The 13,928-nt window shown below is 42.6% G+C and overlaps 1 protein-coding gene across 1 annotated transcript in view; it reads right to left on the bottom strand.

Annotated features, from left to right (window-relative positions):
* smarca4a (SWI/SNF related BAF chromatin remodeling complex subunit ATPase 4a) overlaps positions 1–13,682 on the bottom strand; it is a 38,159-nt gene extending 24,477 nt beyond the window's left edge. Inside the window, 6 exon segments of the mRNA XM_032536536.1 lie at positions 492–747; positions 2,126–2,224; positions 3,143–3,601; positions 7,148–7,280; positions 8,542–8,805; positions 13,430–13,682. Coding sequence (XP_032392427.1) covers positions 492–747; positions 2,126–2,224; positions 3,143–3,601; positions 7,148–7,280; positions 8,542–8,763 — 1,169 coding nt within the window. The 5' untranslated portion in view covers positions 8,764–8,805; positions 13,430–13,682.
* Positions 13,683–13,928: the final 246 nt, after the last annotated feature.

Here is a 13,928-nt window from a genome sequence, read left to right as displayed (position 1 = left end):
GGTGTTTCAGCGATGGCAAAATACTTGCCAGCAACAACAACAAAAAGTATTTTGTAGTGTAGTTAACTTTAATCATAAATAATCAGGGTGCTTTTAACTGGGTTTTATTGTCTTTAGTGGCATAGTTGTTTAATATGTGTAAATACCAACAGAACAGCTGTTAGGATGGAAGATGAATACAGATAAATGCAGATGATGATGATGATGATGATGATGATGATGGAACACAGGGGGTGGTGATGGCGCAGTGGACATGACACATGCCTTTGGTGTGGGAGATCTGGGTTCAATTCCCACTGCGATCAATGTGTCCCTGAGCAAGGCATTTATCCCATAGATGCTCCAGAGGCGTGCGACCTCTGATACATAGCAAAATCGTAAGTTGCTTTGGATAGCAGAGTCAGCTAAATGACATGTAATGTAATGTAACAACAGTGTACTTTATAGCGTTTCAAAAAGTTGTCTACAACAACTCCCCCACCCTGTCTCACCTGTACTCCCTCTCCTGGAGGATCTCCACCGGGTCCAGCCCGCGGGGCTTTTGGATGGGGGTTACGCGGTTCTGCTTCTGGTGAAGCATCATGGGAGGGGGCTGGGCAGGCTGTCCTGGGGACTGCGTCTGAGGGGGCATTACGGGGGAGGCGGCGGGGGGAACGGAGGGAGGAGCGGGCGAGGGTCTGCCCGTGGGCTGAGGCGGGATCAGCTTCTGGGGGGGGTTTGACGGGGCCGCGGCATTCACCATCGGCCCTGGAAGAGAGGAATGAGAAGAGGTCGTATTATGCTGCGTGTGCGTATCAACACAACTGTGGGGCAAGTGCTAACTGTTGGTTGCAAAATTAAGCATTTGGGTCATATCTTAACACATCAAATGTCAGATGATGATGACATACATAGGCAGCGTCGCATGTTATATATGCAGGCTAACATGCTAACAGGCTAACAGGCTAACAGGCTGACAGGCTGACAGGCTGACAGGAAGTTCTCCTGATGTTCTGATACTGTTAAGATAAACCTCTTCAAAGCATATTCTACTGCTTTTTACACTGCCTCCTTGTGGGTCAAATACAAAAAGGCGAGTTTCAATAAGCTGCGGGTCGCTTATAATGATTTTTTGCGCATTCTACTAAGGAAACCTAGGTGGTGTAGTGCAAGTGAATTGTTCTGTCTAGCAGGAGTTACCACATTCTCCGCTGTACTGAGAAATTTGATGTCTAAATGTATTGGTCGCCTGAGTTCTTCTTGTAACTCTGTCATTTCACATCTGATTGGCCCGAGGTTCAGTGCTGTGCGATACCAGTCCCCCTTATGGGATTACTGGTATAGCTGTCTTATTTAATTGGTGTCTGTCTTGTGTATCTGTATCTTTTTTGTTGTTGTTTTTTATGGACCATGAGTCTAATAATAAAGGCTATCTATCTATCTATCTATCTATCTATCTATCTATCTATCTATCTATCTATCTATCTATCTAACACACGTGGCTCTCTGACGTTTGGCTTATTTGAAGCTAATGTGCTGGCACTTATTTCTTGCTGACCGTAGTGTGTACCTTCAAGGTTGAAAGCACTTAATTTAAAGTCACTTTGGATGAAAGCGTCAGTTAAATGACATGTAATGTAATCAGTGGTGGAATGTAACTAAGTACATTTACTCAAGTACTATGTTAACATAAGTACAAGGTACTTTTACTTTACCCGAGTCTATTCTCTTCATGCCACTACATTTCAGAGAGAATATTGTCTTTTTTACTCCACTACATTCATCTGACAGCCTTAGTTACTATGTAGTTTATAAAATATGTTTTATTATAAATTAAACTAGCCAACAATATAACAGCCTACAAGTCCAGCTGAAATGATTAGACCATTAAACACACATTACACTGTTTTGATCCTTTCACTTTCTAAAATAGGAGGATTGTTCTGCATTGAGTACTTTTACTTGTAATACTTTAAGCACATTTTTCTGATGATACTTAAATACTTTTACTTGAGTAACATTTTTAATGCAAGACTCCTACGTGCATTTTACAGTGCTGTTACTTAAGTAAAGGATGTGAATGCTTCTGCCACCACTGAATGTAATCAACATACGCAGCGCTGACTGGGGGGAGCACTGAGTTTACCTTCAGGCCATGATTTAGGGGGTCCGTTGGTAGGCGGGCCCTGCATGCCTGGGGGAACTCCTGCAGGGCCAGGAGGCGCCATATTAGGACCTACCATGCCTAAAACAAGAAGAGCAATTTGATTTTTCAGGTCATTAGTACATATTGGGAGAGCCTTTAAATAAATTCATTTTCAGCCACTAGGTGACTCTGCTGAGTCCTTCAATATTCTGCTTTCTTTGTTTAACCCTCATGTTGTCCTCGGGTCAAATTGACCCGTTTTCCTATATCAATGTCCTTTTTATAACCCAAAATAACATGATTGATTCCACACAACGCTCTTAGCCAAGTACAAATCTCTACTTTCATTAGTTTAAAAAAAAAAAAATTGGAAATAGTATTGAGTAAAAGTTGACATATTCCAGTCTGTGATTATCCATCAACATCCATTCCTTTAATTTTAGTCTAAATAATTCCTAATTTCTGCTTTTCTAACTCAAACATTAGGTATAATTTCCTATAAATGAGGTTTATTTACCATAAATTCAAAAAATAACTGTAAAATTAAACGCTAAAACGTCAAAAAGTGACGAACATTGAAAAAAGCGTCAAAAGTGTTGAAAAAAGACAAAAACTTAGGAAAAAGTTAAAAACGTTGATATAAGTGTCAACAAAAGAGTTGATTTTCAATTTGACGGGAAGACAACAAGTAGGGCTGCTCAGTTATGGGAAGAAAAAAAACATAATCGCAATTATTTTGGTCAATATTGAAATCACGATTATTTAACACATTTACACACTGACTTTGTGAAAACAACTTAAACTGTTACAATCTCTTAACCCTTTTTTCCGAGAAAAATAAGAGTTTACTTGCAAAACGCAATGTCCAAAATATAGTTTCTCAATTACATTTTTTTGGGATTGTTAAGATAAAAAATGTCACGAATTTCACAGCTCTAGATTAAAATTTATGTTACAAATTTTGGGGATATAATCCTGTTAAGAGGCAAATCCTTCCTGGGGGTTATCTCAGCTCACCGTGGGGTCTGTTGTAGTTGGCCGGAGCTGGTCCCGGCCCCCCAACGGGCCCACCCCCGGGCCCCGTAGCAGGCGGCATGTTGGGCATGGGCTGCTGCTGCATCCCGGGCATGGGCCTCTTCCCCTGCACGGCCATCTGCAGGTGCTCGGGTAGGGGCTGGCTGCGGGCCAGCATCTTGTAGGCCATGATCTGGGCCCTGAGCTGGTGCAACTGGTTCTGGTTGAATGGAGCGGGTCCGCCCGCACCGCCTGGTCCGCCGCCCGCACCGCCGGGTCCACCCGGACCCTGGGGACCCCCGCGGTTAGGCTGACCCATCCCTTGGTTGGGGTCCCCGCTGCCCTCCATAGGGCCAGACCCGGGGCCGGAGGGTCCTCCGGGGATCATGGGGCCAGAGGGAGGGCCGTTGGCTGGGACAGGGCTGGGTGCGTGCTCCGAGCCTCCCAACGGAGAGGGGTAACCTAGGGAACGCAGAACAGATGCATGATGGGTACGTCAAAAACACGGTTCAAGCATTGTGCTTAAAATGTTTTGAATATGAATGAATTTCATATCCAGCTGTAAATCTTGTTCACATACTAGTTATCTATACATTATATTCATAGGACAAATCTATCTGTAAAATCCTGTTTATAATAGTATTCATTTCTATATTTATTCAGTACATATCCATGTCCTGCACTTATGGAACCAGTGTATATCCTGCACCTGCTGCTATTGACCTTCTGGTTAGACCTGAACTGCATTTCGTTGCCTTGTACCTGTGTAATGACAATAAAGTTGAATCTAATCTAATCTGAGAATAAACTGACCAGGGCTGTGAATCCCTCGGTATCTCACGATTAGATTTAAAATTGATTTTTTTATTTCAGTAAATAGGCGTAGGGCTGGGTATCAATCGGGGGGAAAATTCAACAAAGATACCCGATACTTTTGTCAATACCACTTTTATTACATCCATTGAAAGAAAAAAAGTCACTACGGCACAATTTATGTGCTAGCTCTGTTTTTGGTTTTTCCTGGGTGTATCTGCGACGTGTAACGTAAGACAGCCAATCACAAACCTTATTAGATCTTGGTGGAAGCATGCTGCGTGCTTATTGGCTCGCTGGCGCTGATGAGATTTGCTCCTTAGGTATTGAAATTTGGTATTGAAGGACGGATTGAAAGGCATTTTTCAACACTGGATAACATGAATGCAATTTGATCGGTGCCCACATTGGCGTTCTAATTTCAGGATCTAGTTTCCAGTTATTTACCGACAGATGCACAACAATTGTGGGTCTTAGGCTCCCTCCAACAATGTAAATTAAAGTTTTATAAAAACTAGGGAAACAAAGAACAGATGGATGCTGGGTATGCCAAAAACATTGTTCAAGCATTGCGCTTATAGAGTATTTTGTATGATTAAGAGACTATATTGACCCTGCCTCTGTTCAACACTGCATATTAACATACTATTCATACCAAGTAGGAGGTAAGTGAGTATTGAGTAATATGTGGATTGTGTGTACGTGAAAAATGCCCCCATGTTTACTAGATTAGCGAGTCTTCCTATCTTTTTCTGCTCACTGACTGTGACACTGACACCGACTGGGTGGCTGTGTAGATGCAGCTGCCTTTGTTGTTGTCTGAAAGGGGGAAGCCCCTCAACCTCAACCCCACCCCCGCCCCACCCATACGTCCGTCAGCCTGCTGCTGTCTGCTCCGGCTGCCAAAAGAGCGGCAACACAAGAAGAGAAACCGGTTGATGGGTTCACACAAACACAATGCACCTGTTCTTCCTGTGCTTTTCAGCAACATAAAAGACATCCTTAATTTTAACTTCAGCCGCTGCGTCTTGCCTACGGTTGGTTATTGTGATCCCCCCCCCACACCCCCACACCCGATACCGGAGCTAAAATAATACTTTTAAAACAGTGCCTGTGCTTAAACGGTGCCTGAATTGATGCTTGAAAGAAGAAGATGGCATGGTAGGCTAACGTTACCTGCTACCAAGTGTAATGTTAACCCGCTGAGGACTAAGGGCCTATTTCTTCTCTAATTCACCTTTTTAGGGTATTTGCATATAACCTGATCCCCGAGTGTTTCACATCAAAACTCAGTTTTCTGTAAAATGGCGCCCAAAATTGTTCCGGAGCAATGTGTAAAGAGATAATTTGGCCCAGAAGCGGAAATATTTCAAACAATCCTAGTTGTCCCTGTTTTGGTGCTTGAAATCAGTTTACAAAAGTCTCGGGTTCACAAAAAGTAGCATAGTATAGTGATGGCCTTAAAGCGTTGTACAGCAGTGTCTTTATTTTCTGAGCCCACTAGATGGCGCTCTTGATTTTAAGCGAAAGGCCTAAGGCATAGCAATTCTCCCCCTTCGCTGAACAGAAAGCGCCATCCAGTGGGCTCGGAAAATAAAGACACTGCTTCACAAAGCTTCATTTGGCCATCACTAGCACAGTATATGAATAAAATAGCAAATTCAATTTTGTGACATTGCTTTTTGAGTGTTTATAAAACATCGCTTGGACATCTTTTGTCCTCAGAATGTACGTGAACTAGCGTCATGTACAGTGACACGTCTGTAGCCTGTCACAAGCTGCTGCCACTCACTTAAGGAGTTTTTTTTATCCTGGTTAAATAAAGGTTTGAATGAACGTCCGTCTCGGAGCACTAGAGAGCAGCACAGGCATTTAAGTAGAGCTTCAAACAAGGCACTGAAATCTGCGTCGCCATTTGGTCCAGTAGATACTGTTGAAATACTGAGAGACTGTTGAGATACTGTTGTGCTGTATTTACATTGCGCTTTTCTAGACTTAACGACTACTCAAAGCACTTTTACATCATACAGGATACATTCAACATTCACACACATTCATACACTGTGGCCGAGGCTGCCGTACAAGGTGCCACCTGCTCATCAGATACACACTCACACACATTCACACGCCGATGGCGCAGCACCGGGGGCAACTCGGGGTTCAGTGTCTTGCCCAAGGACACTTTGACATGGGACTGCAGGGCCAGGGACTGAACCCCCAACCTTCCGATTGGCAGGCAACTGCTGTACCACTGAGCCACAGCCGCTCGCTGTATTAAGAACACGAGATTGTGTCTCCCCAAGTTTCCTCTCTTGGGCGCCTGGTAAGTTAAACGGTCCTATACAAATAAAGACCTGAAAAAACTCCCCCCAAAAAAAGATCTTTAAATGTTTTGGTCACACTTTACTTAGAGGTATCTACATAAGAGTGACATGACACTGTCATGACCGTGTAATAAACATTACAAATAATATATGTCATAAATGGGTGTGAGAGATGACTGGTATTGTATAATCCACACTGGATAATGTCAGTGTTTTAGTGTATAGTTGTCTGTAGGTCACTGTAGTGGGATGACTGACCCTTTATATTGTGTGTGTGTGGTGTGTGTGTGTGTGTGTGTGTGTGTGTGTGTGTGTGTGTGTGTGTGGTGTGTTGTGTGTGTGTGTGTGTGTGTGTGTGTGTGTGTGTGTGTGTGTGTGTGAATAGTAGTCAAGAGCTCATCGGGACCAACCCACATTTTCATAATTAGGTCGATATTGGTAGAATACTCATCTGTGCTACTGGTGTGATGATAGGTGAAAGAAATGGAGACGCGTTAGACTAATGTTTACCCTTTACACGTATGTGTATATATATATATATATATATATATATATATATATATATATAATAGTTTTCTTTTGCTTTTTTTCGCTCATTTGTTATCTCTCTCGTTTTTGCTGAGTGAGAGATCACTGTTGTTTTTGTCTCCGTTTCTACAAAAAGGAAATAAAAATTTGAATGGTAAAAAAAAACATCAAATGTTTACGACATAACGCTTCTTTTAGTAAGTGTCATTCGGTTTTGTCATGACAAGTTATGGTTACTGTTCATGTGGCATCATGTAGAAAACCTCAAGTAAAGCGTTACCAAAGTTTTATCTCTCTAGAGCTTGCACCGCAGCAAGCGTTAAACCCAAAACTAGGGTGTTACCTTGGGAATGTTGGTCCATGGGGCTGGGAGGGGGGCCCATCCCACTGTGCCCCCCTGGTCTCATGCCCATGCCCTTCATCTGGGCGTAGCGGGGGTCGTCGGGCATTCCCTTCTCATGCATGGCTTCCATGGGCTGATGAAAAGACAGAATAATCGTACGTGAAACTAATTCTGATGCCAGGTTGGAAGTCGTTCACTTTGCAGTTATAGAAATTGTATTCAGTCTTCGTGTGTACACTATGGTGTAGGGGTGGGAATCACCAGAGGCCTCGCGATACGATATCATCACGATACTTATGTCACGACAAAATGTTATTGCGATTTTTAACATATATGCAAATTATTATTTATTCCCAATTTCAAATTATGTCTCCTACGAAATGGGATTGTCAAGCAGACAAACTGACCAACACATATATAATGGATAGATAGATAATAGATAGGTATTGGCTTCTCTGTATCGATACAGTATTGCCAGGGAAAATATCGCTATTTATTATTACCCCCCACCCCTACTGTGTTGTAAAAGCTGTAAACTCGATACAAAAAAAATAAAATAAAAAAAAGGTACATTGTTAAGGCACATTCACAAAAAAACTTAGATCAAAAGATGAACATAAACCGTTACTGAATTAATTTAGTGCATTTTCAACCTAAGAGGCTGGTTACCGATGTTTTATACTTTTAAAGGCACCGACCGCAATGCCTCCGTAGTATTGAGTTTAGAGAAATGCCTCGTCATGAAATTACTTGGCGAGCAGGACTGAACAATTTTCAAATTCGAGATTTGAGAGAATGTGATTAGCTAATTGAGACGACCGCGATTAATCGAATGGGAATATTTAATTGAATGTTTGGTGAAACATTTGTTAAAACAGTTTCTTTTCCGTTTTCAGTGGATTTTTACTTTATTTAAACATGACTGCAGAAGCTGCAATATGTAGCTAATAAAAAATATAGCAAATTGAATTGTAATATCTGGCAGGAAAATCGCAAGTAGATTTTCTGCCCAAATTGTTCAGCCCTATTAGGGAGTACATTTTATTCAGCGGCAGTGAGCCAATAAGCACGCAGCATGCCTCTAACAGGGTCCAATAATGCTGCTGATTGGCTGTGACATGCAGGAAAAACTCTACGTAACGCATGGAGACGGGCTTGTGTGTGTGTCGTTTGATTTTTAACGGTTTTACTACAGTGTGCGTCACATCGGTGTGAAGAAGCTGAACAAAATACAATGTTGTATTATGCTTTTGTTCAAATGTTGTTGTTTTTTTGTTTTTAAATGGTACAGAAATAAGTATCAGTTAGGTACTGAATTCACGGTACTGGTATCAAAATGTGTTGACGCCCAGCTCTAAAAATGGACAAAAATTAATAGAAAAACTTTTCAGTACTTTGTGCATTTGGTGCATGTTGTCCTGAGGATATCCTGAGGGTCCCTGTGGAGGGTGGGGGTGTCCAGATCCAGGAGGGCCCGGGCTCGGCCCCATCATGCTGTGGGCTGAGCCTGGAGAGGGACCAGGGCTCGGGCCCATCATGCCTCCCGGAGATGGCCCCGGGCCTGGGGAGGGTCCAGGCCGAGGTGTCCCTCCCATCGGGGGGTCAGGAGTGGACATCTCTCAGGGGAAGCTAGGAGTGCGTGGCAGCAGAAAGTACCCCTGTGGAAAGAGAGGACAACGGGGATTACAGGGCGTCTGCAGCTTCCACAGAGTCAAATCTAAGACTTTTAAGACCTTTTTAAGACCATTAAGCAGGAATTTTATGACTTATGTCACTACATGAAACGTAAAACAGAACAAAAAATCGGAAACATCTTCTAAAACAATTCTCTGATTTCCTCATTTGCATTATAGAACTGGTGTGTAGTCCCCCTGTGGAGGACCCAGAGTAGGGTTGGGCATCGGTTTTTCCAATAGCGGCACTGAAATGATACATTAGAGGTAGCGTAACATGGACTTGGGAAAATCAAAGCTTTAGTGAGTAACGTTTTTACGTTATTATGGTCTGTTACATTCAAATGAGTTGCTACAAAGCTAATTAAGACTATCAGCACCACACAACTCTCTGTACGCCTATGATCAGAAGATCCACGGGGACTTTCCAGCGCAGAAACTCAAGGGACGATAATGACCTCTTCTGAAGAGTCAATCATGTTTTTTTAATTCTCTGTGTCCTCCATGGCTACTAGCAACTAAATGGACCAGGGGTGGGTGATCACAGAAGGCTTGTATCAAGTGGAGGCGCCAACAGTGTTGTTGTCATTACTTAGAATTCCTCATGGGGGCGTCAGAAACTACGCCCTGTAGCTTTAAGACAATACTTCAGCTAATGTGCGACTTTTTCAAAAGGCCTTAAATTTAGATTTTGAAAATGTAAGACTTTTAAAAGTCCCGGCAGAAACCTTTAGTTAAGACAATGTCCAGAATCCATCTGAGACCAGAGAGACAAGCATGTACGTTTGTTTAGTTACACCTCAGTACTGCTTCAAATCCAAATTACATAGAGTAGCCTGTGCTACATACTCACATTTGATTATTAAATAGGGCTGGGTGGAAAACATTTCCAACAACAGATCTAGGACGATATTTTTTTGGGAAACCAATTTTAACAAAGTGAAATGACAACATTACACATTAGGGCACAAATCTTTGGTATTTATATTTATATTTCAGCTCCTACCACGTGAGCCCCGTCTCTGTGTTACGTAGAGTTTTTCCTGCGTGCCGCTACAGCGTGTAACGTTAGACAGCCAATCAGCAGCATCCTTAGATCATGGTAGAAACATGCTGATGTGTTGTTGTTTTTTTGCCCCGGAGCTATATTTAGCAAGATCTGTGGCACTCTACATGCAATAGAACTTGTAGTACTACACAGAATCATAATGTGAAAACTTTGTTTTGTTGTTATGTTGAATATTATCCTAAAGGTTTCTTGGATGTTCAGTACAAATTTCAACCCAATCCTGTGAAAAATAAGTAACTGGCAACGCTTACACACATATAAAGAACGGCAAACATTAAATTCAGCCCTGTTGTGTGTCTGGGAGTCTGGTTCAGAAGAGTCAGGCAACAAATAGACTCTGTGTGGACTATTTGCTCTGATTACTTTTACTTGTCCGTGTTTCTTGTTGCTCCATATGTGTTTCCCTAACAACAGGGTCAAACTTAAAATAAATAAATAGATTTTGAGTAGAGCTATAGGATCATAGCCTGGTCCAACTAGACTCTGGTCCATTAGCCCGGTCCTACCAGACTCTGGTCCATTAGCCCGGTCCTACCAGACTCTGGTCCATTAGCCCGGTCCTACCAGACTCTGGCACATTAGCCCGGTCCTACCAGACTCTGGCACATTAGCCCGGTCCTACCAGACTCTGGTCCATTAGCCCGGTCCTACCAGACTCTGGCACATTAGCCCGGTCCTACCAGACTCTGGCACATTAGCCCGGTCCTACCAGACTCTGGTCCATTAGCCCGGTCCTACCAGACTCTGGTCCATTAGCCCGGTCCTACCAGACTCTGGCACATTAGCCCGGTCCTACCAGACTCTGGCACATTAGCCCGGTCCTACCAGACTCTGGTTCAGAGAGTTTGGCCACTCTCCATTGACCAGTGTTAACTTCCTCTGTTGAAGTTTAAAACTATTGGATCTGCCAGAACCAATCGCTAACATTTGCTTGTGACGTTGGCTTAGCATCGCTAACGTTAGCCTTAGCATCCCTAATGTCAGCCTTAGCATCGCTAACGTTAGCCTTAGCATCCCTAATGTCAGCCTTAGCATCCCTAACGTTAGCCTTAGCTAACTCCTTCACCACTAATGGAGCAATCTGGAAAATCAAGATTTCCCCGAGCCCCGTGGGGAGGAGGGCCACAACATCACGGCCCCCCAACAGAACTCAGCAAAGATCGTTCCTGCTCGGGCTTTAACTCCTGGAAATACGGCAGCGTTGCCACATCGGACCAAATGGCTTCACTCACATCTTTCTCCGCCAGTTACAACGTCCTCATTCTCAGCCACTCCCCCTGTTCGCTGATTGCACCGGTAACGATTTGGCCGGAGAAAACCCGCAAATATACCCCAAACCCAGATGTGGTGTTGAAGGAAAATGACAATTGAGCTGACGTATGTAGGAGGGCGGAGCCAGGCTAATGGGATTGTGCAAGGCCCCGTGAATTTAACATGGAATAACCCTTTAAAAAATAAAAAAAATAACAGTTTGTTCATTTCTATTTCTGCTGATGCAAAAATTCACCAGACAGAGTTGGATAGTAATTAAATATGGACAACGTAACCATTACGTCTCTTTCAAATTACAGGTCAGAATACTTTGCTCCGTTAAACTGTAAATAACAATCATACCTATATTATGTAATTACCGTTAATAAGAAAGTAGGGTGGTAGGGCTGTGTGCAATTTATCAAATTTTGATTACCATGTCAGCTCCTAGCGATCACAAAAACAATGTAAATCAAGAAAAATGATTATTTTCCACATTATGTTTGCAAATAAACTCTTATTTTGTCTTGTGTTCGGTAAAAGTATTAAAGGGGACATGTCACAGATCAAGGTGTTTTCATTGTTGATTTGTTAAACTCTTTCAAGTTAAATTCAATAATGCAACATCTCTCCAAAAGTCAATGAGGAATCGTGTTAAATAATCCCATTTTCAATATTGCCCCTCCTCCCCCCCCCATAATCAAGCCCCCTTGTTGTAGCTCACATAACCTCCATTTGTAATAATAAGTAATTATTTTAAGGAATGGGATGCTACAGTTGTGATTTTCAAATATACCGTTTGGTGCTTTGCAACCACACACACACACACACACACACACACACACACACACACCGGCTGTTATGTGTGAGCTAAACCAAAACATATTTTATTTTATGTTTTTGGGGGGGTGCACTGTCCTTCCAAATATAGCCAATCCTTAGCCCTGTGTTAATTTAAACAGTGACAGATTGCTCAATGTAAAAAAAAAAGATTATTCGCATCACTGATAGCATGTATCTGACTTGTAAGCAACAGGCCAGCTACTTAGCTTAAGGATGTGTGTGTCTCTCTCTCTCCACACACCACACACACACACACACCACACACACACACACACACACACACACACACACACACACACAACACACACCTCCAAACATATGGTTCACACACATTTTCCCATCAAGTTTCCCTTAAAAACTGACACAAATTAGACCAAGGATCCCCCATTTGATAAGATTATTTTGTCCATCTTAGAGGATTTTTGCTATTAAGATTTTTTTTTAATTAGAGAAAGTGAATGAATCTCATATCCAAACTAGCCATACATGTTGCCATTGTGTTACTTATGGATGGAGTTAGAGTAAAAAAAAATAAATAATTATCCTTTTTGCTGGGGACCCCCTGAATCTAAGCTGTCACTTTATGGGTCAAAGCTATGCTCAAAAATGTGTAATATATCAACTAAGAACAACCTTGCTGATACAAACACAGACGGCTACTAAAAAATATTGAGCTAAGTGTTTTGCAAAGTAAAAACCTTCGTGTCAGTCTAGTTTTTACAATGTTTACATTTATGTTACAAAATAACAGTTAGGCTAGCTATTATTAGCATTGGTAGCTCGTCCAACGTTCGCCAGGCCTAGACGAATTTGCTTAACAGTTACATTATGTCCGATAGCAAACAGTAATCCCATTATTTGTGGCTCCCGTTTTACATAATGTAACCCGAGTTTCCTGGCATTCACCGGACAACCGGTTCAACCGTAAAACGGCACTAAATAGTCGGTAAAACGACAAAGAGCCCCAGCCCGGTTCAGACTAGCTTGCTAGCTAGCTAGCTCGCTAGCTATGTAAAAGCCTGTACTGATACCACAACATTAGCTGGCTGCTGACGGTGCTTAGCATGCTAGCGAGCTAGGTGTGTTAGCCTAGCCGGCCATGCTCTTCCAGGCCAATTAGGCTTTAAAATTGTGTTGTTTTTCCGAGATGTTTGTGCAGATGCGCCGACGTGTGAAAGGTTAAAGCATCCCTTCATCGCTGTGGCTGATTGATCCAACGCGCCTCCCGTACCCTTGGCTCAGTGCTCCGCTCTGAGCACATTTCCAAAAACAATTTCCATTCATTGCACAGTCGCGCCACAGCAGCGCTACTGTAATGTCGGTCTTTTTCTCAACAACCCCCCCAAAAAGAACACCGTACACAAGCACACGCATCCTCTTAATAACAGCAGCGTAAAACACAGACAAAGCTCTTCAACTAATAACCCATTTTTACATTTCACTTACACGGATGGTGAACGCTGATGTTGAAATCCTCGCCGGTTGCAACGTCTCTTGGTTTTCCTCCTAGCCAGAAACAAAGACCGACCGACCCAGTTGGTTTTTTTTCCTCCCCCCTCCACCCCCCACTCTCTAGATTGTATCACAGGGACCGGGCTGTGCGACTCTGCAGCGCCCCCCCATGCACCGCCTCACTCGCACCCCGCATGCCCAGTGCGTGCTGCGTTCACGGGCAGGAATGAGAGAGAGCGAGAAGCCGACGTGGGGCGGGGGGGATGGGTGTCGTGGAAAAGAAAAGCAGGAATTAGTATTATTAATATTTTTTTTTCATTCGTTCAGAATACAAATATACAAACAAACAAGGCATTAGAAAAACAAAACCAATTTCAAAAAAATAAACGTCTGCCTCGGGTCGAGCAAATCAAAATCATAGACCGTTAATATTAATAATAATATACGGTCTGTGATCAAAACATAAAAAAAACATATACATAGCAAATTAACA

The sequence above is a fragment of the Etheostoma spectabile genome, chromosome 15 (assembly GCF_008692095.1).
Source record: "Etheostoma spectabile isolate EspeVRDwgs_2016 chromosome 15, UIUC_Espe_1.0, whole genome shotgun sequence".
NCBI lineage: Eukaryota > Metazoa > Chordata > Actinopteri > Perciformes > Percidae > Etheostoma > Etheostoma spectabile.
Note: the sequence above shows the minus strand (reverse complement) of the source record. Positions and strands in the feature narration are given on the sequence as shown.